Source organism: Anoplopoma fimbria, chromosome 9 (assembly GCF_027596085.1).
Source record: "Anoplopoma fimbria isolate UVic2021 breed Golden Eagle Sablefish chromosome 9, Afim_UVic_2022, whole genome shotgun sequence".
Lineage (NCBI taxonomy): Eukaryota > Metazoa > Chordata > Actinopteri > Perciformes > Anoplopomatidae > Anoplopoma > Anoplopoma fimbria.
Window position 1 is genome coordinate 20,473,306 of NC_072457.1, and position 25,523 is coordinate 20,498,828.

Here is a 25,523-nt window from a genome sequence, read left to right on the forward strand (position 1 = left end):
CATGTTGTTTTTGATCACTAGGTTGTAATAGTGCAGTTAGAATAAATACAATTTAGAGTAAGAATGTTTTCAGTGTTTATCCACATTTCTCTGAATCAGACATTTTATATATTTTCATTGATTTTCAATATGACTTTAATATATATATATATAAAAACTTAAATGTTAGCATTTAAAAAGGGAAACTTTTTTCACGGCAGTGCATGTAAATCAAGCATAGAGGCTTTATCTTGTAACAGTGTCATTTATTAAAATAAGTTCCAAAAAGTTTTAGTATTTTAAACCACTACGCCGCATCTTGCTGCAAAGTGAAAAGAATTGAAATACTTTGAAAGTCCACGAGAAGTAAGACGGTTCATGCTGGATGAGGGAGCTCAATGTGTGATGCACTGCACAACACAAGCCTGTCTTCTGGTGAGGACCGCTGCCCTTCAAAGTAAAAGCTTCCACACACACCCTCACCAACCCTTTGCGATACACTAAATAAAATGAAGAAACCTCATTTCAAGAGAGGTGCTTTTGGTTAAATGGTCTCAGTACTTTTTTTTTTTTTTTTTTTTTTCTTTTTCCTCCAGTTATCACTGATCAATAAACAAACTAAAAGGGATTCCACAACACAGCTGCTGTACACTCCATGTAATACACGACCACTGATCACTGAGAGGAGTGCAAAGAAAGGAAAACAAGCTTAACAGACAGCCATGAGAAAGTCTCTGTTGTCGTGTGTGGCCGGGGGCTCCATCACGTCTCTGAGGGGACGAGGCAGCGAGGGGAAAGCGTCTCACTTCTTAACGGGGACGCCCTCTGAATAATCCTGCAGAACGCCTGCCAAATGGTTGTTGTGGGTCTTGAAGTGTCTCTTCCTCTGCCCTTGCTTCTTTCTCTTTAGAATTGGTAACTGCAGGGAGCACAGGGACACAAACAGCACTGATTAAGATACTGGATTAACAAAGTACAAATGTCAACTCCCAGTGTTAAAATGTTAAAAAAACCTTTGTTTCCAGTAGAAATAAACCAGGGAAACGTATATACAGAGTCGGGAAGTTAGAATGATAATCAAGCAGGTGGGAGACCCGGGGAACACTGACCACTTTCTTTGGTCCGGTTTCTTGCATGGAGGAGATGCCCTGTTTCTTCAGGTACTCATCAATCTTCTCGTCATCAATGGAATCAACTGGAACACTCCTCCACAATTTCTGGAATTCTACAAGGGAAAGGGCAATTGTTTTTTGATTCCAGAAACATACAAATCCAAAAGATGGTCCCACAATTATTTCAGGATTTTGACCAAACATATTAGATAACAAACCAGGCCTGGATGAAATGGACAAAATTATGATATGAAAGTAAGCTTAGATAATGATATTGGTAAAGATCTATAGCTATATATCTGTGTGCTAAAGTTAGGTGGACTAAACATGACAATGAGTAAATTGCATACATACAGTGTCTGTCTGTATATTTAGATATATAAAAATATATAATTATATATAATTTGTAAAGTCAAAAAAGTAGGAAAATGCTTATTTTATATGACCAGCAGTTTAAACTGAAATATTAAATTGGTAAACATATTTATTTTCCAATGACATCAAATGGATTGAGGGAAAATCTAAACCCAAATCTTTTGTGTGTAAGAGGCTAGTCTGAACATCTAGCAGCCAAATCTTATAAATACAGAGTGTCAATAACAAACAGAAACACAGCCAAGACAGACAACAGGGGGGGGGATAAAGAGAGAGAGAGAGAGAGAGAGAGAGAGAGAGAGAGAGAGAGAGAGAGAGAGAGAGAGAGAGAGAGCCATGTTACAGTTGACTGACTGATTAAGCTCACCTTCGTCTACCGTAAACTGGCAGTGTTTGTCGTTGTAGAAGAGGATCTTCTTCTTATCTGGTTTTGTGACAAAGATGATCTGATCCCCTAAAGCCTGCGAACACACCAGAGCTTATGTTTCTGTTCATGGTTCCCACAGTGTTCACTCACCATACAAAAGGCGTGACACACAAACGGATGTCCCTTTCCATTAATAAACACAATGCACAGCATGCACTAGCTGGCAGACACACGTGTGCTTTAGCCTAAACTTTATTTATCGAGTGTCACCTTGATGGCCTTGGCTGAATTGGGCAGCCCCTCCTCCACGTCGTCCAGCAGCACTCCTCCCAGGCCCAGCTGGTCGTGTTTGTCCAGCAGCCTCAGGAGGGCTTTCTTGTCCTTCAGGTTGTATTTGGGCTTGAAGCCGTACGTCCCGTCGCGGACGTCGATTTTGGGGTTGTTGACCAAGGCCTGACATTGTCAGAAAGGGAAGCGGTAGATGTCAAGCCTCTAGTTCAAGCTACTGTGAGGAACTTTTAACTGGTTATGAAACGGTCTCAATTTAATACTGGTTCCTCTATATGACCAAAACAACAGAGAAAAGGTTATCTATTTCCGTATAGTCGTGCTCAATGCTCGTCATCAGCGCCATCAGGTCGGATCTGTGCAAAACCCGACGAAATCAGGAATGAACCTTTAGACCCCGCTGCAGTAAAATGGGAGGTTTTCTGAAAGGACTCCGGTGCTCTGAAACACTACCACGTTTCTCCACAGGGACAGACGAAATGATGCAAAAAGTAACTTTAATTAGTGGACCAGCTGGGATATGTGCATATAAGTCAGGGAATAAACACTCCCCCTGCATCTGTTTCAGCATCCAACTGAACAACTGAAGTCAGATGTGGGAGAATAAACACTTACCCAAATGCATTCACCCTCTAAAAAATGCACACACAGTATTGGATGATGGGTTAAGTGTGTGAATGCTCAAGAAAATGTAAAGCGCACCTCGGTCATGAGCCACTGTTTCTGTTTCATGCTGATGTCGAGAAGTTTGGTCTCATCCAGGATCTCCTCCAGGGTCAGGTGGTGTGTATCGCCATTCTGATGCCGTGTCTGAGAGAGAAGCAGAGAGAAGCACGCAGATTTACATAAAGAAAAAAACGCACACACATTCACAGAGTCAACAAGTACAAAAAACTTCCTGAGCACTCCTATTAAGATGTCAGCGGTTCTCAGCTCCCAACTTTCGGCCAAATGTCGCCGACGATCTTTGCGGCACACATCCAAATGTCATGGTGCGTTAAAACGGTTTACGAAACTGTGCGCTCAACAGATGGCACAACAAATGCACACATTAAAAGAAAAATCTGTCGAGCCGAGTTTCTGTAGCGAGGGATGACTCAGGACAGCTAATGTGACGGGGCCTGGCTGCCTCTTTGCAGTGTCACAGCATGACAAACAAGCTGTTAACATACCAAAAGAAAGACTGGGGACCAAATGTTACGCAGCGGACTGACTCACTGGACACGCAACACACAACAAGACACGCTTCTCAAGAGCTTTGATGGAGATGACGACGAGCTTAAAATCTAGCACATACATGCCTAAGAGTTCCAAAACGATCTAGATTGATAAATAGCACTTCAGGTAAGAGGGAGAATATGTAGTTTTGACTACAGGGTGAACTCTCCCTTTCATACAATACCCACTTAATTGCTAAGTTCCTTTTCTGGGGGGGCTTACCTTCATGTAATTGACTATCTTGGCGAGGCAGCCAAACTTGTACCCAGAGCTCGTCTTGATGTTAATGTTGCCATTACTGGACTCTGTGGAGAAAGAGAGAAAGAAAAAGGTTGAGGTAGAAATATTTAAATGTCACACATTATTGATAGTAAAGGCTGACACTATTAACCTAAATGGACGGACAGAAAACGATCATGAGCCAAAGCCCAAATGGCATTCATTTCTAAGGAGGTCATTTATCTTTATTTAATGGGTCGAATATTTTAATTACATCCCTGTTATCGTCAACAAATCCCATGAAAAGACTAAAACCAACATACAGTACAGTCTGTGGCAGTCAGGTCGATTTGATCCTACTGAAGATATCATTCGTTTAAAAAGGATCACAATACGTACAGTAGCGGTCAAAAGTTTGGACGCACCTTCTCATTCAACTACTTTGAAGAATGTAAAATATAAAACATATTCTAGTTTGTTGAGCATTTGTTTGTTTACCACACAATTCCATATGTGTTCCTTCATAGTTTGGATGTCTTCAATATTAATCTACAATGTAGAAAAAAATAAAATAAAGAAAAATAGTAAAACCATTGAATGAGAAGGTGTGTCCAAACTTTTGACTGGTACTGTATATCAACCAATCAAATCCATGGCACGAGAGGGAAAATGACACTTTTTTTGTGTGTGTGTGTGTGTGTGTGTGTGTGTGTGTGTGTGTGTGTGTGTGTGTGTGTGTGTGGTGGGGATGGATTCGGTGACCATAGGAAAAAACTACAGAACATCATCAGCCTCATCCTTTAATGTAACCCAAAGACACTATAAATACTGCAGGAGTGGTACATGAGGCCTGTTCTCTGAGGCCCCGCCCCCGGCTCCTGAATGATTCACGGTGTGGGCGGGACGCTGAACAATTGTGACAGGCCGGTTAACGAATGGTGCAGAGGCTGGGCTACCGGGGGAGAGAGAGAGAGAGAGAGAGAGAGAGAGAGAGAGAGAGAGAGAGAGAGAGAGAGAGAATGACGGGGAGACGGTTTTGAGACCAGCGAGGGAGCCGCAAGGAGTGGAGGGGGTGCACGAGCGGCGGCTGGAAGTGCGCGGTCCGAGAGCGGCTGGAGAGAGAGAGAGAGAGAGAGACGGGAGCGGTAGGTGGAGCAGTAGAAGCACGGGAGAGCCGCATCTGTTGACTTGCATCTTTGCATCTTCTGGAGACTGAGCCGCATACACCGGTGAGTGTGCATATCTCTCTCCCTCTCTCTCTCTCTCTCTCCCCCTATAATAACACCATCAGAACAATGTGCGCACGTCTGACATCATCACATCACATCAGTCCACAGGCTCTCCTGGCTCTCACTGTGCGGCTATGATGACCGTCATAGGTGTGTGATCCAGCATCCACAGGGGCAATCATGCTTTTCTTTTTTTTTTTCTTCAATTCTTTCCTGCATCAGGAAAAAAAAAAAAATCAAAAATTGCAAATCATTATATCTATTAACTATGTATGGAAAAAAAAAAAAAAAAAGGGTGATTTATATACTGTAACAATAACTATACGCTGAGAGCTTTTAGGTGGCACCTGTAATATTGAGGCCGAGGCTGAGCAGGCACGCAATGGATTAAATAAACATGGATATGTGTCTGCACTCTTCCCCGCTGGAATACCAAACATCAGAAACTCTCTCTCCCTCCCTCCCTCCCTCCCTCTGTTTGTATCTGTGGATGTGTGGGTACTCCTATGCATCCTGTCTGTTGTTTGTGGAGATGCAAACTGCAGCTCTCAGGACAAAATCAATGAGGGGCCGACAGCTGTGAGGAGCCAGCCAGGGGCATTAGGAGTGCATAAGTGTGTTTGGTGTGTGTGTGTGTGTGTGTGTGTGTGTGTGTGTGTGTGTGTGTGTGTGTGTGTGTGTGTGTGTGTGTGAGAGCAATACACGATCCCCCCCCCAACACCTTAAGAGCCCGACTGGGGTGGGGCTCATTTTGAGGGGGGATAACAGATGCTGTAAGGAGCCAATCTGTCATTGTGTATGTGACGGAAGAAAAGGAGCAGAGGGACCACGAGGGGGGCAGTACCAGCCGAGACAAATTGGTAAAAAAAAGAGGTTGTTGTCATGGCAATGAGTTGATGTTATGAGCTTGTGAGAGGATGCTAAAGAGGGAGTAAAGTTGCAGTCACATTCCGTGCGTTTAACGGATGCGCTTCAGTCTGCTCCCTTAAACCGATCTACCCCTTGACAGTCATTATGCCTCACCTAGCCTACTTAAAAATAACCGCACCATCATGTAAGTATTTGGGCTTTTAGCTTATTTCCTGAGTTGAAAATCTCTTGAGACAACTGAAGCCACGACAACAAACGGGGTTCAATCCCATTAGTGTCAAGTAACATGGAGAAAAAAAAAAAACCTCACACAAGAAGAAGCACTCATCCGAATACACACTCTCACACACGCAGGGTCATACGAGACGCCAAAACCTATTGCTTTCGTACACGGTAATGTGTGTTTTTACACGCAGTAAGCCAAGTTGCAATAATCGTAGAACAAAAAATACGCAAAAAAAAAGAAAAAAAGAGTAACCTTTCAGCCTAAAGAGAAGCACTTATGCGTCCTCAACTCATTTCTGTGGCTCATTCGAGTGTAATCTGGGTCAGCTTCCTTGCTCCCAGTGTGACATAAAAATGTCTGTGCTTGTGTGTGTGCATATGTGTGTTTAGAGCATGCATGTGTACACGAGTGAATGTGTGTGTGTGTGTGTGTGTGTGTGTGTGTGTGTGTGTGTGTGTGTGTGTGTGTGTGTGTGTGTGTATATCGGGGCAGAGATACTGGCATGGATTTGGCTTGAAATGTAAAAGGATATCTGAGGAAAGACAAATGACCTGACAATGTTAAAAATTGCAGAGCACCTTTTAGCTTCATTACTAGATCACTACATTCCCTTTTCAGGTTTTGTGGCCAAAGAGTCGCAAACCACAGAGCGCAAAAGCCACATTTCCTCCTGCAGCCATCCTTTTAAGTCTATTTTGGTTCCGAGCAGATGGCCTCAGTGGGGTTTTTTTGCTCCTCTGCCATAAAAAAAACTTTTTCTCGAATAACACATTGTCTTCTCATTTAACTCACGACTATTTCTCTGGTTGGACTAATGTACTCGTTAAACAGTACATTATCTGCGTAAAAGTGAAAATGAAAAATTCAGGCACACGATCTGTAGGGAGACATTCTTCTACTTCTACTTTCATTTCTTAAATCATCCTCTCACCATGGAAACAAGTGTTTACTCTCGAGGTTGTGCTCCCTGCTGCCGTCACCGAAAACCCCCAGAACTAAACACCGCCACAGCCGTTTAACAATCTGTCTCTCTCCCTGTTTTTTTTTCTTGCTCCGACCAGAAATCATGGCCAACAGCACTGCCGCCATACACCCGAGCAATCTCCCATGGCACCCGGAGGCGATCCCTCTCCCCCGCGTCTCCCTGCAGGTCCAGGAGGTCTACCCTTTCCACGACGGCTGGAACGTGGCCTGCTTCATCATCCTGCTGCTCTTCATCCTCACCGTCGTGTCTCTGGCCGCCCTGGCCGTGCTCTATGAGCTGCTGGACTGCGGGTGCTGCGCCAAAGGGAAGACACACCACCAGCTACAGGAGGAGGGACAGGGAGGCTGCGGCAAGCTCATGACCAGCATTTGCAAGGAGCCCGAATCCCACACTGAGGTGGTGTAGTGGGGCGGCGGGGACGAAGATGAGGAAGAGTAGGAATTCAGGTTTCTGAACTGGGCCAATACCCCAGCGGTGACCCCGACGCCATGAGAAAAGAACTTCTAATAAAAAGTGCCCAATGGTGGTTCAGTTGCTCACACTTAAGAGGAGACGGAGGATAGATATCAGAAGAGGTAACAGAGCAATGTTGACAAAGGAAGGGGGCAGTTTGTCACTGATTTGGGGTCAGTCTAATTAGCTTTTTATTTTGGGAAGGAGGGAATCTTCACACAAATACATTCACTGCCACAAACACACAGGTTGGACCCTGAAATATATATTTTACACTAGAAACAGACAGAGCACCGGGCAGTCGATCAATATTATTGCTAGACATTATTCTCATAGGGTGGCCATGTTGACATAAAAACACTAATATGATCCGATATCAGCTAGTTTAACAAAAAAAAGAAAAGAAAAAAGTATTATTGTCCTTTGGCATCTGCCCTGTGAGTACTGCACTGAGCCGGCTGCAAATGGGCTTATAAGAAATACGGTAAATTGTTGTGTACAGTTAGAAAATGCTGTCCTAACTTAAAGACACCATCCATTGTTTTGCAACAGGACTTGAGGAACAACGAACAAAAGATCAAGCTTGCTTGGACAACATTGTTGCTTTGAATAAATCCTGCGTATCTCTGTTCTTTAGTAAACTGTATGCCAGTGTTGTAAACATGCTTAGCTTTGCAGCATTATCTCATGACACTTGGTTACTGCACAGTGATGTAATTTATCATGCCGTTTTGAGCACAATGTATGATTTCGTAGGCCTAACCGCAAAATGCCTAATAAATTGTCACTGAATTATGTAAAAGCCTTTTTTTTCCCCCTAGGAAGACGGATTAAGTGTTACTCGAGAAAGTTGACATTGAAAAGCAGATGAGAGCATCGGGGAGGACGACTGGCTAGTTAGCTAGCTAGCTAGCTAGCTCCTTTTCTGTAACCAGAATTAGCAAGGTATCTAGCTAACCAGCTAGCCAGCTGCTAAATGCTAAAATATAACAACAGTGCCATCGCCTGATGAGTGACCTTGTTCAGCTCCTTTTTCTGTTCCCAGGGTACCATGAAAGCATGGGGAGCTTGACAGTTCCACCACGCTTTCATGCTACCCCTCTTACAGAAAATGAGCCCCACAGCGAGTGTTGGCTAGCAGCAGCACTGTAAGGACATAGTTAAGACAAATTGAGAGTCAATAAATAATTCGATGCCTGTAACTGAAACGCTTCGCCGATTTTGTAGCTTGAATCATTGTTTGACATCTCAGATGTATGAAGTATCTATCAATTATCGGCAGGATGAGATTTTAGATGTCTAACTTTAGCCCAGGCGATTGGTGTTTGCCTCCAGTCTTTCCATCGTTTCGCCTCTCGCTTACATGGTGACGTAATCATGACGTAGGCTGTAAGGGTCTGTAAAGGGTACGGGAAATGTAGTCCTAGGTGATGAAAATGAAGACGTGTTTTGTTGTTGTTTCACTTTTTAAATTGCTTCACCAGAGCCTTCAGATTCTCAAAGAGCAGTGCTTGCTGACTTTGATCATTTGTGCTGACCCTGGGGTGTGCCTACCATGCTGTGCTAGTTGGAGGCGTCTCTTCAGGAGGCACCGATCAGATCAAAGGCAGTTCTTGGCCACAAACATGACAGACTCATACTTGTGTGGACATTGATCAGACAAGCAAAGTTTCTATTTCTGTATTTACTTGTATGTATGTGTGGGTGGGTGTGGAACACAACAGTGATCACACTGCAGCTTTCGCTCTAATTAACTCTAATGCATACCTCGGGTCTTTAGCAACCCGGGAATTACACCCTGCATAATTTATTCATTTAATTCCGTTAGACCCTCAACTGCCTGCTGTTTCTCTAACTATTTCTTTAACAATGTTCTGGCATCAAAATGTCTAAAATGCTTTTGTTTATTTTAAGCATTGTTTTTTTCTACAAAATGTTTTGGGTCTCTAGAGACCTGAGGTATATAAGAGTCTTCATGTTACATTTGTTATTCTTGGTATAGCAGCAGGTAACGTGTTTACACTGTCTGGCCTCATGGTGGCACTGTTGTTCCACTGTTAACTATGAATAAATGCTGACACAATGGTGAAAAGGTTTGCTTACTGTCTCTGTCAAACGATGGTGCAGCACCTGAGTGTCGGTATAGTGCATTTATAGCAGCATTTTCTCGGATATCGGAGGGCTGTGATGACAGTAGCCCTGGAGATGAGGAGGTACCTGAGGCTACCGATTATGAGGAATTTGTTTTTGTGCCATTTATGAATCAGGTGAGTTAAAAGCAGGACTAAAGCATGAGAATGACAAAGGTAGCTCCGACGACGAGCTGTGAATGGGACAACGGTCAAGATTCTGTCAAAGTGGTGGTCCAAAGGGAAGTTGGGGCTGATGAGGGAACCACATGGAGCTACATCAACTGCACTTTCCTGGAAAACAGCCCTTAAGCTGATGGGTGCTTAAAGCAGAAGAAACAGAACCAGTCCAGCTGAGGAACTCCCACCATAAAAACGCAATGTGCATGCAACAGGGCCCTCCATTTCTTCAAACCCATCCAAAATCTGTTTCCTACTCTTCTGACATAAATATAAAACTGCAATACATTCACCGAGTAAGAAGGTCAGAAGTATGAAACTGATAATAGAGATATACATTATTTTGGTGGAGCAACTCAGATTTGGAAACGTAACGCAAGTCAAAAGCTACGTCTTGTACAGGGGCTCTTGTGTTTGAGCTTGCTGTTAAAAATCAAAACCATTTAGACTGGGATTGCTAATAATGATGTTAAGAAACAATCTGTAGCTGCTCTAAAAATGGTGATGGGTGAATCTCTACCGATACTTAAAAGCACATCGATGGATGGGCACCACAATTACATGTTTCAGTGGTGGTGCGTGTCAGCGGCACCGTGGCTTCCCTCCCTACGCAACCCACTAGCAGCACTCTGGAAGTCTTCTTCACTTACCGGCGCCGTGTTTGGAACCAGAGGAGCCCTCCTTGTCAACTTTGGGCTTCTTCTTCTTGTGCGAGTCGGAGGCAGCCTGTCTCCTCTCTACAGCCGGATTGGACAGCGCCCGTTTCTTGAACAGCTCCCGCTCCCTCAGTAAAGCTGGATCCATCCTGGCTGACAGGGCACACAAAACATATATATACATTAAAAAAAAACAGCAATGGTAATGGTAAATGGACTGTACTTGTATAGCGCTTTTCTAGTCTTCCGACCACTCAAAGCGCTTTTACATTACTAATCATTCACCCATTCATACACTGATGACAGGGGCTGCCATGCACGGTGCCACCTGCCCACCAGGATCTATCAGCCTTCGGGAGCAACTCGGGGTTAAGTGTCTTGCCCAGGGACACATCGACATGGACTGCCAGAGCCGGGGGGATCAAACCGCCGATCCTCTGATTGGAGGACGACCCTGCTCTCCACCGAGCCACAGTCGCCCTTATAGTCGCCCAATAGCTTTAAGACAAAATCAGCAAGTGGTCCATCATAAATGACTATATTCTGGTCATTAAGGCAGGCAGACACTCCACAGAACCCAGACACTTTGCATCACACAATGAGGCATCAGAGGATAACCAGGCTGTCTTCATACAGGCTGGTGTCACATTCTCTGGCCCTACTGTCTCCATGTGTGACACAATATGCACCCAAGACCTACATTAATGAACCCAGGCCTTTTAGGGGCCCTAGGGGTCAGGGGCTCCAGGGGCATTTGCCTGGCTCTTCCACCAAGCTACACTGGCGTCAGAGAGGGAAAGACCCCCGAAATGTGAGGCTAGGCTAACTAGATATCTAATGTTGACACCAGGTTAACCAGGGTAACCAGCTAACGTTAGCCTCGGCTAGCTGTTAGCTCGTGTGTTTGTTGTTCCTGTGAGCATCACGTTACCTGAGTCGTTCCTGCTCTCAGAGAAGCGACGGGTTGGTCCAGCAGGACTGTCTATCAGCGGAGGGGGTCCGTCAGCAAGTCACCGCCTTAAACTGCTTACTTTAGCGTTAATAGAAGTTCACATCAGCTCACTAACTTCATGCACAACACATCTATTTTCCTCCTCATGCTGCACTTCCGCTCCTTGTTCGATTGGTCGGTCGTCGACAGCAAATCCTTGGATGACGTCACCGCGTGTGATAATAAAGAGAGTTCAACATTATTCAATAAGTCCTTTGATAATGGTTTATGAAATTGTTTAAATGTACAGTACCAGTCAAAAGTTTGGACACACCTTCTCATTCAATGGTTTTTATTTATTTATTTATTTATTTATTTATTTATTTATTTATTTATTTATTTATTTATTTATTTATTTATTTATTTATTTATTTCTACAGTGTAGATTAATATTGAAGACATCCAAACTATGAAGGAACACATATGGAATTATGTGGTAAACAAACAAATGCTCAACAAACCAGAATATGTTTTATATTTTAGATTATTCAAAGTAGTTGAATGAGAAGGTGTGTCCAAACTTTTGACTGCTACTGTATTAGGCTTTTATAACATTAAGAGAAAAAGCAATTGTTGAGAACAAATTATTATTATTATATATATATTAAAAAAAAGAAATAGATAATGAGATACACTTGACACATTGGATTTGAATGCACGGTAATGGAACCACTGGACTGGAAGATAATGTTATAAAACCAGGGGTCAGATTTTGAGGGAGCTCAGTGTAGTTTAATGTGCTGCTGTCACTACGCATTTTGTTCATGTAGCAGGAGAATGAATGGCACAAAGGGAAGGACGCCTCTCAGTGGTTCGTTTGTGCTACTACACCACACATGAACAGCTGTACAGTAGGTCTGTTTCATCTCTGGCTTCCAAGGATAATGGAATCATTTTTTCCCCCTCAGATTTAGTCTGCTGTGACTGAAGAGCCACCCCAAACTGCACACGAAGGCCTTTATGGGTAAGTATGAAGAGACTCTCTATTCTGACTCTCAAATTGACAATAAACAGATGGGCCTACTGCATCTCCGAGCTCAACAAGAATGCCTGATTTTCAGTGCAGGGAGATGAGAGAGAAAAAACATGTGACTGACATAGCCTGCTATTAGGATGACTATTTGAAAACAAAGAAATAATTGAGTGTCAGATGACCACCACCAGTGCACTGCTTTCATGCTGCCTAGTTAGTAATATCCGCTACATTATGCAACAAAGCGGCAAAACCAGGATTATGTTAATTTGTTGTTTCAACTGTTAAAAATACATTTAAAATAAATCATGTTTCATCAGGAACAGAGTACAAAACATAAAAGCATCAAGGCAAAAATAAAACATCTAAAGTACATCAAATGAAGTGCAACAAGAGATCTGTGTTTTCTTCAAATAACTTACAAAGATGCTTGATTGTGTGGGAATTTAGAGATTGCAATACTGAAAACCCCCTGGCATCCACTGTGTTAGAACGCGTGCTGTATCTTTGCAGTGTGCTAGGGAATAATGTATAGAGGCAAACCCTTCAGCACTCATAAGCCCATTGGTGTCCTCTGGCATCCCTTCAAAGAAAGAAATCCACTCCCTAGAGGAACTGATATTATTATGTGCCGATACTGCAACTTTGGCTTATAATCTATTCTGCGCACTGATCAATAAATATGATTCAGCGTTACTTGCCAGTACTCGCTGCATTCAAAGATGTGCCATGTGGGAAGCTGGAGAAAAGAAAAAAGCCATAATGTCTGCACTACAGAGGCGGTTGCTATGAAACCGAGTGCATCAGTTCATCCGGCTGAAGCTGGGCTTTGCTGACAGAGGAGGAGAAAGGCAACCCCAGCACCGGGCCAGTCAAGTGAGAGAGGAGATGAGATAAGGCCGCTGTATAAACCAGGTCACCAAAGCAAAATAGAGAGCTAAGCAGCCAGGAGCAGCAGAGCGTGGAATATGAGACGCGGTGGAGCCAAAAACTATGGGAGGGGAGTGGAGGGCATTTTCCCCCCAAAACGAGTTCTCCAGGCCCGGGCATGCATAAGCTTTCACGCATAGATTAATTGGCAAGGGATTTAACATGAAATATGCTGCCTCATGTTATTCAAGCATTAACTTGTTGCAATGTGAAAAGCTCCTTAGATATTAACATAAAGAAGCATTTCACAGTGGGTGTGATTGGCTTGAACGTGCCGTTTAAAGTGTTTTCTTTTGTGGATTGCGAGGTGAGGCGCATTGAACTTTTGTTCTATAGTGTTTCTGAGTGGGTCGTCACATTTGGTGGGCTGTCACAGTATTTCTCTTAAACGTTTTATCAAGTTTAATACTCAAAAACTCTGAAACTAATCTGCTTCACCTGTGTGTGCGTGGTATAATCAGAACTGATTTGACAGTGACCAAACAACCCACCAGATTCCAGCCGATCATATTCTTTACACATTTCTCAAACCACTGAGAAAAGAACAGAAAGAAATGGGAAATAACCACAACTGCTGTAACCTTAATAGTGTCTTTATGAACAATGAGGAGATGATTTTATAGGCCATTTAAAGAAATCTGAAGAGCATTTGTACAAATATATTCGACACAATCATCTTACCAGTTGTTTAGCCATCTGCAGATCTACATGAACACACAACCCTGCTTATGAAGGTCGTTGTGTGGTTCAGAAATGTGTGAAATAACAAATCAAATGTCATGAAACGTTGAGAAGCTAACAATTTCACCGTTGCCATTCATACACCACTCCCACGGATGCTTTACATGCTCTTTGAACTGGTTTTTACAACCGACAGGGAGAGAAAATGACCTAAATTGCAAATCGCATCTCTGATTACTTTTGATGTGTATATTGTATTCTCAGTTTTTAAAAGCCTTGCCAGACTTTTTCTTTTTTACACACCGCACAACACAAAGTGTAGCACACAAAGTGTATTATTAGCTACTCCGTAGGGATATGAAAATTTGAATAGGAGGGTGAGTGCTTTTTTGTGCACATCAGTTGAATATTCTGGTCTGGACTCATCTTATCTCCTATCCTCCATCTTTTCCTGCGCCTTAATATCAAAAGCTGGAAATGTCGATATTAGAAAAATCTGCCTGACCTTTGGTTTGTTCGCTTGTGTGGGTGAGTGGACACAAATCCTTAGGCTGGCAAAAATGTATTCAAGGTCCTCAGATAATAAATATTACAGAAAACTATTTCCGCAGGCCAAGGGGGAGCATGGGGGGGGGCACCCTGATGCAACCAGTCTGTATTCACCATTACAATCATTAAAAAGCAAAAGCAGCACGCAAATAAATTCAGTGTACCTTCAGTAGCTAGCATCAGTGCTAACTCTAGTTAATGATTTGCTAATGCACTCTGCTAATGTTAGCTCAACAGGTTTTTCCACGTAGAACGTAATGAGGACGACCGTGCATGTAGAAGCAGCCTCCTTTTTTTAAACGTTATGATACCAAGAGAATTGCACTTCTGTTGTGCACACCCTGTGTGGCATAATTGCAATAATTGACCCTTGTGTTGTTGTTTTTTTAGAAACAATTAACCAGGACTAGTTTAAAATGATTGCATTATTCATTTGCTGGCAGATGCTAAACTATGACTGGCCAGTCTGCCTAACAGAGCGGGACTTAGCGGGGGGTCAATTAGTAGTCTGGCTGAGCTCCAATCACAATCGTCTTGGGCGGGGCTAAGCACAGGTTGCAGCGGCGTTGCCCTTGCTAAACATATAGCGCAGATTGCGGAAGGGGAGGAGATACGTGGCTAATGGGCACCCGACTTATTCCCCGCAGGCTACATCGGGCGAGTCAGGCCGAATAGTTGTAACATTAACTGTGAAATAAGAAATCATAGTATGCGACTCTCAAGTTTACGTCTTTGTTTTTACAGCCTATATTCTACAATAGAATTTCTGAAATTCAGCTTGGGTTTTTTGGTTTAGGTGTGCCGACCCTACAATTTCTGTGGCCCCCATCTGGCTACCCCATTGAACAATTTCCGGGGGTGCCACTGTATTTATGTGCACCGAGCGGGACATAAAAACTGACATCTGTTCACCCGACTTTCAGATGCTCCTGCGGATCATAGAGCAAATTAGCATCTCCAAAACTCCTAATTAATGATTCAGCAGGCCAGTCAAAGAAGTGAAGCCCACATGAATGATTAAATATGTGCTAACCTAATTTAGGGCCTTATCCATAATGAATGAATTACACTGTTTAGTCATAGCAGAGAGAGAGAGAGAGAGAGAGAGAGAATGGAAAGAGCGAAGGGGAAGATTTAGACATCAGAGAACAGCGAGACTTGTGAAGTGACAAACATAAATTATTCTGCCTCGGGAGGCCTCAAGCCCACCATTACCTCATCCGCAGTCACTTTAGAGCCACGGCAACCGGGGCAAGTCGAGGTGTAACCGCAGCCAATTAGACCGATGCCCCCACTATGGAGTGAACAGAACTGGATTCATTTTAGCAGTCACCTTGTTCCCTTCATCAATCTGTGGAGCTTTAGTGTGCTAAAATTGCGAGGGACGGTCATTTATTAGCAGTTCTCTGTGCGAGAGAGGAATGAGAGGGGGAGTTGGTGTACCAAAGTAACAGAGAGAGAGAGAGAGAGAGAGAGAGAGAGACTGCACTGTAATCTAGAGGTGAGGAGTAATATCAAAGAGAAGAGACAAGTGAAATCCTGGAGCTTCAGCCAACCAGTGCAAATCCCCTGTGGAGGAGAAAATCTCAAAGTGACAGCTTTCAATTACAACAGTATTCGGAAACGTGTGTGTGTGTGTGTGTGTGTGTGTGTGTGTGTGTGTGTGTGTGTGTGTGTGTGTGTGTGTGTGTGTGTGTGTGTGTGTGTGTCCTACCTGTCAGCACTTCTGGGCTTCACTGACAGTTCGATGTCACAGCTTCTGAATTGAAAGTACCTCGTGTACACACAAGAGCAGACACACACAAGCGCACTGTTTCTCTCTCTTTTTCCATTTGCTTTCTCTCTCTCTGTCTTGTTCTCACATTTGTCTGTGCTGTATTCTCAGGTGTCTGGGCCCCAACTGCTGTCGGACCTAAAACCAAAGAAACAAAGAGGCAGGTACTGCACACTGGAACTCAATGTACTACTGTGCGTTGTGTGTGTAGGTGTATGTAATCTGTGCCCATGAGTGTTTGAGAGTGTGTGATGGATATAGATTGAGTTTTGCAGCCTCTACTGAGGGGATCCACAGGCCAATAGTGAACAAAGTATGAGCAAGGAGAACAAACCGTTCATTTATTTCTTAGTTTATTAAGTATAAACACTATATTCACTCTTCTGGGAAAACCTTTCCCCAACATTTTGGGAACCTGGCTGCAGGGATTTGTCCCCCTTCAGCCCCAAGAGCATTAGTGGAGCCAGGTAGTGATGTCGGGCAGATGGGGCCTTGGCTCGCAGTCGGTGTTCCACTTCATCTCTGTGGTCAGAGCTCTGTGCAGACCAGTCAGGATCCTTCCCCTCAAAACTCTAAAAATCATTTATTTATATTCCTAGCTGTGTGCATATCATGTTGAAACAGGATTGAGCCTTCCCCAGACCTGCGCCTCAAAACTGGAAGAACACTATTGTTTTTTAAAAAAAATTATCCATCTGTTATATAATTTTACCCGAACAGAATTAAAGGAATCAGGAGCATATGAATTTGCTTCCTAACAGCTCCCAACATTGCGACAGCTAAGTCGGCGGCTCGCAACCAATGATGCTTACAGCGCTAACAGCGCAAACTACGGCAAAGTGCTGACAGAGCTAAACAGTGTTGTAGCAAACTAGCAATTGCTTTCTATATTTAAAAATGCATCCAACCTAAAAAAACGAACTATTTTCCAATGAAAGAAGCTAGCAGCGCCAGCTCCAAAAGTCGCTAAATCTAGCAAGAAATTTGCGAAGTTGGCAACACTGAAAGCCTGTCCCTTCAGGCCTCCCTTTCTTGTTAGATTTAGCAACTTTTTGAGTTGGCGCTGGTAGCTTCTTTTATGTAAAAGAGTTGGGTTTTACACTCACAATTCTTATGATAAACCTAAACAACAAACATGGCTTTTGCTAGTACTCACAGCTGTTAAGCTAGCAGGTTGTGGAAGACAAGGCAGGTAGCCCGTCCAGTGATTACATTCTGCCCGAATGGAATTATACAGGCTTCAAACAGTCCTGCGGCAGCCACAGATACCGGATTTATTGCTAACAGAATCTAGCACCTTTAAAGCTCAAACTATGAAACATTACCCTAGAACCAAACCTAACAAAGGTATGCGTCCTTTTACTTTTAGCCACATCGTGTTTACCCCATTACAATACTCGTATCAGCTTCATCTTACGTAAGCCTAAGTGTGATGTGTATGTTAATAAAACAGTAACTCTACATTATCTATAACTAATAGTGGTATAAAAATTCAAGGTAATATGTATTCAATTTGTGAACACATTACTCATATGTATACGTTTTGTACGTGTGCTCATAAACTGTAATGAGATTTTAGGAATGGAACTTCTACAATTACAGTGCCCACTAGGTGGCAGTAGAACGGCATAATTTTCTGCTGCAGCCCGGCCGAGTGACTCATCGAACCAGAGGAGCTGCAGCCTTTCTCAGACAGACAGAGAAGATGAAAACAGCCAAACCTGCTGTGTTGACCCCCGGTCTCAGGGCTGCAGCTCATATGCTAACCTCTCAGAGTGAAAACAACACCGTGGCTGCAGAAGCATCCAGATTTCCTGGTTAAATATAAACAGAGAAGATCACGTAACGAAGTATCTCTATTAGAGGAGACGTAGAGGTCTGACATGCTGTCACGCCTGAAAAACCGGGGCCAGCAGTCTGTGGCTTTGTTTAGACACTTTTCCAGAGTGCCCTTTATTCAAACCCTGCAACAGAGAAATCAATGATCTAAATTTGACCGACTGGGGAGAGGCAGGCAGTGCTTTGCTAAATCTGACAATTTAAAAGAGGGAACAGGCGCCTCTTAAGGATTTTGAACAAGCTCACTTGCTGTGAGGTGGCTGTTGAGGCGTCGTTATGTAAGGTAGCACATAACGAAGGATGGGGCAGAGCTTTGTTGCCGAGGCAGTTTTTCCCAACCGTACCTTACTTGGTAGCAGAAATAATGTCCCAGAATAAGTCTTATAGGCTTGTGAATGTGAGATGACGCCATCAATGCATTATTCTGCTGTTTATGTAACTGGAGAAGGGGGATTTTCATGAATTAACTGCGACGGTCAAAGGCCTTTTCCACTGTTTGTCCTCTGAAAAACACACACACGTCTATGTGGCTATACTTGTGAGGACCTTTGGTGACTAAATTTGTTCCCCTTAAATTCATGTCAGCCTTGATCAGCAAATGCCAAACAATGACTCTCATATCTGGCGTGTGCACATACATCTGTGTGTACCGCCACCAGATGCATGTGCCGCGGTTGCGTGGGCGGCACCCGAGCGCCACGGGGTCGCCAGGTGAGACGAGTGTGAGCTGTCCAAAAAACCTGCAGGGGAGAAGCTAATCCCGGAGCCTGATGTTAATCTGAGTATTGAGCTTCTGCATGGGAGGGTGTGTGTGGTGGGGGGGCATGCTGACACCTGATGGTGTGGAGGTCAAAGCCGTATGGCTGTGTATGTGTGTGTGTGTGTGTGTGTGAGTGAGTGATGCTCCCCTTGCCCTTTCCAAATGTCACAGAAGGGCCAACTCCTGAGAAGCGGGCCCGTAATGTGGGCCCACACATTATGTGTGTGTGAGTCAAGATAATCTCCAGTATTAAGCCTTTCAAACGCTACATTTCCACTGATGTTTATGTGTGTGTGTGTGTGTGTGTGTGTGTGTGTGTGTGTGTGTGTGTGTGTGTGTGTGTGTGTGTGTGTGTGTGTGTGTGTGTGTGTGTGTGTGTGTGTGCAGACAAGAAAGGACGTGCCTGTTTGCGTGTCACTTCCTCTTCAGCATCCCATTGTCTATTCCCTTATTGCATCTTTAATAACTGCCGTCCACAGTACAGTGCAGTTCGCAGACAAAGTCTTCAAAACAACATCTGCTTACCACAAGAATATCAAAATGGATTTTCATATTTATTTTCCCCAAACGTTTTACAATCAGGTCTTGATTTATATTCACCCACATCTCTCCTAAAAGTTCAAAATAAGACAGTCAATGTGCTATGCTGTCAGGCTTTCAAGTGTCACTCTATTGAGTGAATGGAGGCCTACTTTTTTCTCATACTGCCATGTTACACTGACTTGATTTTTCATGGATTTGCAGAGCAGAAATGCCCCTGCTATGAAAAAGAATTGGTTCACACGTGTATATAAAAAACATTGTCGAATCCAATATGAACAATCCACAATCGCTTTCATGAATCCCCGGTTATGTATTTGCTCACATTTATTCTTTACCCATGTGACTAATGTGGGTGAAAAAAAAGAAGAGCTCCACGGTGCTCGATCCAGGCTAGCATTGTCCGCCTACAGTCTGTCACCAGTCGGTCCTAATCTATTCCTCACGGCACAAAAAAACAATTAACAGAGACACAGTGTTTGCTTCATAATTGTTGACCATCATTGCCAAAGACAAACAGGAAACGAATGTGTCAGCCTTTGCTTTATGATGCGAATGTTTGTTTGTTTGTTTTTTCATTCAGGGAGACTTCTCAGCAGCACATCATTTTTTGCCAGCTGGGAGTGTGCAAAAAAAAAAAAAACAGAACACAATGATCGACTTCAAACAGGCAAGGTTTGATGTATTCCTTCTCTGCTCTTTTCACTGCTTGTGCCTCATTTTCTATTTTCTCCCTTTGCTTTATTTGGTTGTGTTTCTACATTCGAGAGAGTGTTGTTTGTGCCACAAACACTGATTAAGCTGTCTAGAATTACAGGTATATTGCAAGATTGGTTTTCCATTTTTGCCACATCTCTAAAGCAGGATTTTCACTGTAGTTTAGTTAGAGCAATAGAACGATTTGAGTTGCAAAGCACAACAAACTGCATGTCTCATATTAAAAAGCACATATGGTGTGTTTCTAAGCTTATACTTTGCAAAGAAAACTATTCAAATGCTTCTATATTTCATTAGTGCATCCTGATAAAAGGTGAATATTTACAGCTTTTAGACTCAGGCTCTGTGGGAGACTGGGAGTGGGGGTGGTACCGATGGCAGGGGGCCGCACAAATAAAGCAAAGTGCAGTTTATAAAACCGTTTCTATGACAATCGTAACACGACGGGTTGTCTTACTCATGAGCAGAACCCATAATGATGCTGTTTGAATTCCACAAAATACTGTCATTATTGGAGCAACAAAACTCCCAAGACACTGCAACTGCCACGTTACTAATAGAGGCACGGCAACTTTTAAGTTACCAGAGGATAAAGTGACTTCACAGTGAAGTTGTTACATCGTTAAAATGGTTTAGTGTATGTTAAAAGCAAAACAACTTTGGAGAAATACTGTATTACATCTCTTGCTCGTGTTCCTTCAAGATACAGCATGGTTAAAGGATAAGGCACTCCTCAAATTGAGCAAAAAAAGATCTGCTTCCCATAAAAATACCCACAGAAAAACAAAAAGAAAGATTCCTTCTTTTAATGCAACTCATTTATTGCTATATGTACTGTATATGTGTGAAGGTATAAGTGGACCATGAGAAATGACTTGATAAAACGATCAATAGGTTAATATATGTGTTGACAAATAAACACATAGCAGTCAATGCACAGGCAATTTAGTGATATCCTGGCACTGCATTCGTGTCTTCGACCGATCTTGGAATAAAATCCTTAGTCTCCTTTTCCGAGACTGAGACAAGACAGAATAAAAATACAAGGTAGCACAATGTCTTAAAATCTGCATTCTCTCTACTGAGCAGCAGGGGGTCCAATTGTATAGATATAAGTCTATGAGAAATTAACCTACCTCTTACTTGATTTATTGCCTCATTAAACATTGTCAACATGACTTTATGGTCTCAATCTCTAGTTTCAATTCTTCTTCAATACAGCATGATGTTCATTTAGTAAATTATGGTCCAGTTTAGAGTAAAATAGACCATAAAGCGGAGTATGCTTTAGGGCTGGCTTACTGTGACTGACAGGTAGCTGCAGCCAAATCAGCTGTATACTGCATCTCTACGTCACTCCTCTGCATTACAAATATGGTAACTTCTGTTCATTGGTTGCAAAAAAAAGGACATCATGGGACTGGCCGTATTCCAAATTCGGCGAACTCAAGGCTTCAAAACAGCTGTCCGCAAACCAATGGTTGACTTCATGATGACTACGTCTATGATCGAGTACTACAAAACTGCTGTACACTAATCCAATGCGCCATGGATATCCATAGGCCTTTTCCACAAAAGGCATGCTGGGTTTTCACAAAAAGCACGGGTGTAAATAATAAAATAATTGATGGCTGAAATCAGTTTAGCTGCTTCGGTTTCAAGGTTCTGGTGCATGGCTAGCTGACTTAATGGCACACTTGAACAGAACAAAGCCATCGTTAATGTTAACAGAAACGCTTTACTGGGTGACATATTCCACTTTACAATGAACCTGGGTACTGTAGTTTATTTTGAGTCAAACCTTCACACAAACCTGCAGAAAGTAGTCTCAAACATACGAACATAGATACAAATGCCACTTTACAATTTTGACAAATTTGACAGATTCTCTTCTTCATTAGCAACTGTGTCTCCTAGGAATTAAGTTTACATACACTTAATTTGCAACATACAATACTTTTTGAAGGAAAAATAATGCTTCCCCTTACCCTTCGCTAAGCCCCGCCCCACCGCTTCTACTCAATCAAGCTGTCAGAGCTACCATGGAGCCCACACGGTCACTAACTGCACTCCCTGCATGTATATTATCACATTTTTGGAAAAACAATAAAGCGGATTCCTGCTTTATTTTGAAAGTCCTCTACTCTTGTGTCATTAACTTCCTGCCTTGTGTGTTTTCCCACTCTTCCGATTGTGGGCCTAGCCCTGACTAGTTTCACCTGCCGCTCGTTTTCACCTTCCTTCCCCGGTGTGTTTAGTTTGTGTGTTTTCCTTGTCTTTGCGTCAGGATGTTTTCTTTGGTTTGCTGGTGTCCATGTCTGTGTTTGTTGCTTGTTTCTTGTCGGATTTCCTTGCTGAGCTTCTCTTGCATACTTTTTTTTTGTGTGTTTTTTTTCTTTGTACTTTGTATTACTTAACCTGCTCCCTCTGTTTTGGTTTCTTGTCTGTTCTACCGTTTGATCCCAGCTTTTTGTTCTAAAAGCTTGCTTTTTGTTAAGCCTTGTGTCCTGTATTTTGGTCATTTCTCTGAGCTGACCCCTGCAACAGAGAGAAGCAGACAGAAGGGTCTGCCATATGTTTTGAAGGATTTATCCAGGATGTCAAACTGATTCAGCAGTGCAGGTTCAAAAAAGATCAAGAAAGAAGCTAAAGCTACAGATCACAGTGTGAAAATGAACCATCACGTCACCTGGTGTTCGACAGAAGACTGTGAAATTAAGGAACAACAATATTCCTGTAAAGCCGGGTAGGTCTTTATTCACCGTTACCATAGCATAGAAGTGCTAATGATAGTTATTGATGTGCTAACGTATTCTGGTAAAGTTAGCTCCGTAGGGTTTTACGTAGAAACGTAACGTTTTAGAAATGTACATCTTTCCTCCAACTTTTTTCGGGGTAAAGACTATCATTATTACATAATGTTTAACCACGACTAGGTCCAAAGCCACTAAAACCAGCCTGAAAATGAATACCATCATCGATTGGCTAGTATGCGTTTGAAGGGCGGAACTTAGTGAAGGGTCAATCACGTTTCCCAGTAACCTAATGAGGAGATGTTGTTGATTAACATATCTGTCATGTGGCAAAATGTTGTAAAATATCCGATCTCAGAGAACGCTTTGGTAGCCAAGTGGTTTCACATGCCATATAACTGCAATGGCTTAGGTTCCACTCCGGCCTTTGAACCTTTGTTTCATGTCATACCTCTGTTTCTTGCAATTTCTACATTGTACTCTGTAGAATAAATGTGAAAAAATGATCAAATCTTGGCAAGCCATATAACAACAATATATCTCACTAGCCTTTTCCTAAACTCAACCACAGACGGGACTTGGTAGTCTCTGGTGTCAAAGTTCGGTGCTTGTACGTCCAACATCAACCCTGACCACCGTTTGCAAGCATAACATAATTGGGAAACCAATTTAGTAAAATATGAACACAATCTCTTGGTTGTCAGTAGGAATGAGTGGACTCGGAATTCAGACAGCATGGGTTGGGATGTATTGAAAGACAACACATTATAGGCTTTTTGTCTTTTAATTAGATTTGTTGACAATAAGAAGATCTATATAGAGAAAGACCACCCCTATGCTTGAAACAACTCACCATGGGTTATTTACTAAGTCGAGAATATGTTTGCTTTGTCCATGGCATACCACTGCTTTATTCTTAGTATAACTACATTACAAGTACAGCTAATCATCTGTTAATAGGATGACAAAAATGGCACAGTTCTATTTCTGTTCTGGGCCAACTCACTCATGTTTTTGTGAATCATTGTGGTTTTCCTACGCGACCAACTAGACTAGATGTCGTGGGAACAGTAAGGGTCAGTCATACGTGTGATTGTGTATGTGCTTGCAAGTGCATCTGTGTTTGTGTGTGTGTCTGTGTTTGTGTGCTGGATTTATTCAGGAATTCCCATGATATCAGCTGGCAAACATTACTGTCCCAGCCTCTCTCATAATCCCCTTCCCCTTTCATAAGTGTTTCCCAACCAAAGTGGAAAAACCAATTGAATAATGAAGTACAATCTGGTACTTCACAAATTTCCTCTTATCATATCCAAACACGGTAGCTAAGTAGGCTGTTTAGGTTGGACGTTATGGATAGTTTAGGGCTGTCCCTGTAGAAAATAGAGCGTGAGATTCATATTCAGTATAACTCTGCTTGTTTAAATCATATTCACAAGGGTAGTAGGTAACATTTTTAATGTACCACTAACTCAAAAATGAATATAATATATATGGACAAAATTATTATACCAGACCACAATCTCATTTGAAATAAACACTCAGAGACTAGAATAATTTTGGCACTCTGCCAGCCCCTTTGCAAACCTAAACCCATGATTCATCAAAATATTCATTATTTATATCAGTTGCAGATCGTCATAAGTTTTGTCAAATAACAGTTGATAAAAGGCCTTGATTACATAATCTACTGGATGTGGTAAGTCTCCTCAACCCTTTGCAACTGAGGCCAGGCATTCCCTTTAGAGGGACATTTTAAACTTTATATATTGGAAGAACTGGAAAAACAAGGACTGTTGTCAAGGACAACAACCATTTTGTTACTGGGGGTCTCATGCTATCCAAAGGCTTTGTTATGTTTGTATAGTATATTGCCCTCTTGTTTGTTGTGTTATCTTTCCCTTTGCTATGATATTTTTTTCATCATAATATAAAGACTGCAATAACTGATTTTCTTAGCCAGGTGGGGCCAGCAGAACAAACTGTAAACACAACATCTAACATTATCATCTTCTAAAGTTGATATGGAGCATCAGCAACATTAGCATTCATTTAGAGTTGTGTTTCTGTCCACTTGACGAATGTCATAAAATATTCACTCTTCTTTGAGCTGTTTCCATCCATGATTGAGAAAAATATATTTTTTCATCTTGCTAGATGCTCCGCTGTATTCACAAGCTAGTTGCTAAGCTAAACAAATAGCCACAGGTAGCTAAATAAACTCCATACCTTTTAAAATACAGCAACTCTGTCTGTGATAATTTTCTTTGAGTGGAACACTCAACATTATACATGTTCTATTGTAATAAACACGGCAAAACTAGCTACAGCCATGAACACGCTGGTGTTTAGCATGATGATTACCTCATAAGTTTAACATTTTAGCATGCTAACATTTGATTATTACCACTACACATAAAGCACAGGAGCATATGGAAATTGGTTGATCAGGTATTTGAGCGAAGCCCTGAACATATTGAAATATTAGCCACTGTCAGCCGCGCCCTGAGGAAGACCTAGTGCAGGTCGAAACGTGGTTTGCGTTCTCCTTTTTTATTTTTTACTTTTAAAATGCCAAAAACTGATGGATGCATTTGACTACAGCTTTGGCTCGGTGCCTGAAGTAAGCCATGTGGCTTCCAATAGAAATATTGACCTGATTTGGCGCTAAACAAATATAATGGCAGTCCATCCAATAGCTGTTGAGATATTTCATTCAAGACCAACGAT

At 42.4% G+C, this 25,523-nt stretch overlaps 2 protein-coding genes across 2 annotated transcripts; one reads left to right on the forward strand and one right to left on the reverse strand.

The window, feature by feature from the left end:
* Positions 1–236: 236 nt before the first annotated feature.
* Positions 237–11,417, reverse strand: gtf2e2 (general transcription factor IIE, polypeptide 2, beta). Its single transcript, XM_054604942.1, has 8 exons — positions 11,218–11,417; positions 10,281–10,439; positions 3,562–3,644; positions 2,824–2,931; positions 2,104–2,286; positions 1,834–1,927; positions 1,089–1,204; positions 237–898 (listed from the first exon to the last, which is right to left on the reverse strand). The coding sequence occupies exons 2-8, from the start codon at positions 10,432–10,434 to the stop codon at positions 782–784; spliced, it is 855 nt and encodes a 284-aa protein (XP_054460917.1). The 5' UTR covers positions 10,435–10,439; positions 11,218–11,417; the 3' UTR covers positions 237–781.
* On the forward strand, positions 4,697–7,349 carry smim18 (small integral membrane protein 18). Its single transcript, XM_054604946.1, has 2 exons — positions 4,697–4,787; positions 6,945–7,349. Exon 2 carries the CDS (start codon positions 6,950–6,952, stop codon positions 7,271–7,273), a length of 324 nt encoding a protein of 107 aa, XP_054460921.1. The 5' UTR covers positions 4,697–4,787; positions 6,945–6,949; the 3' UTR covers positions 7,274–7,349.
* Positions 11,418–25,523: the final 14,106 nt, after the last annotated feature.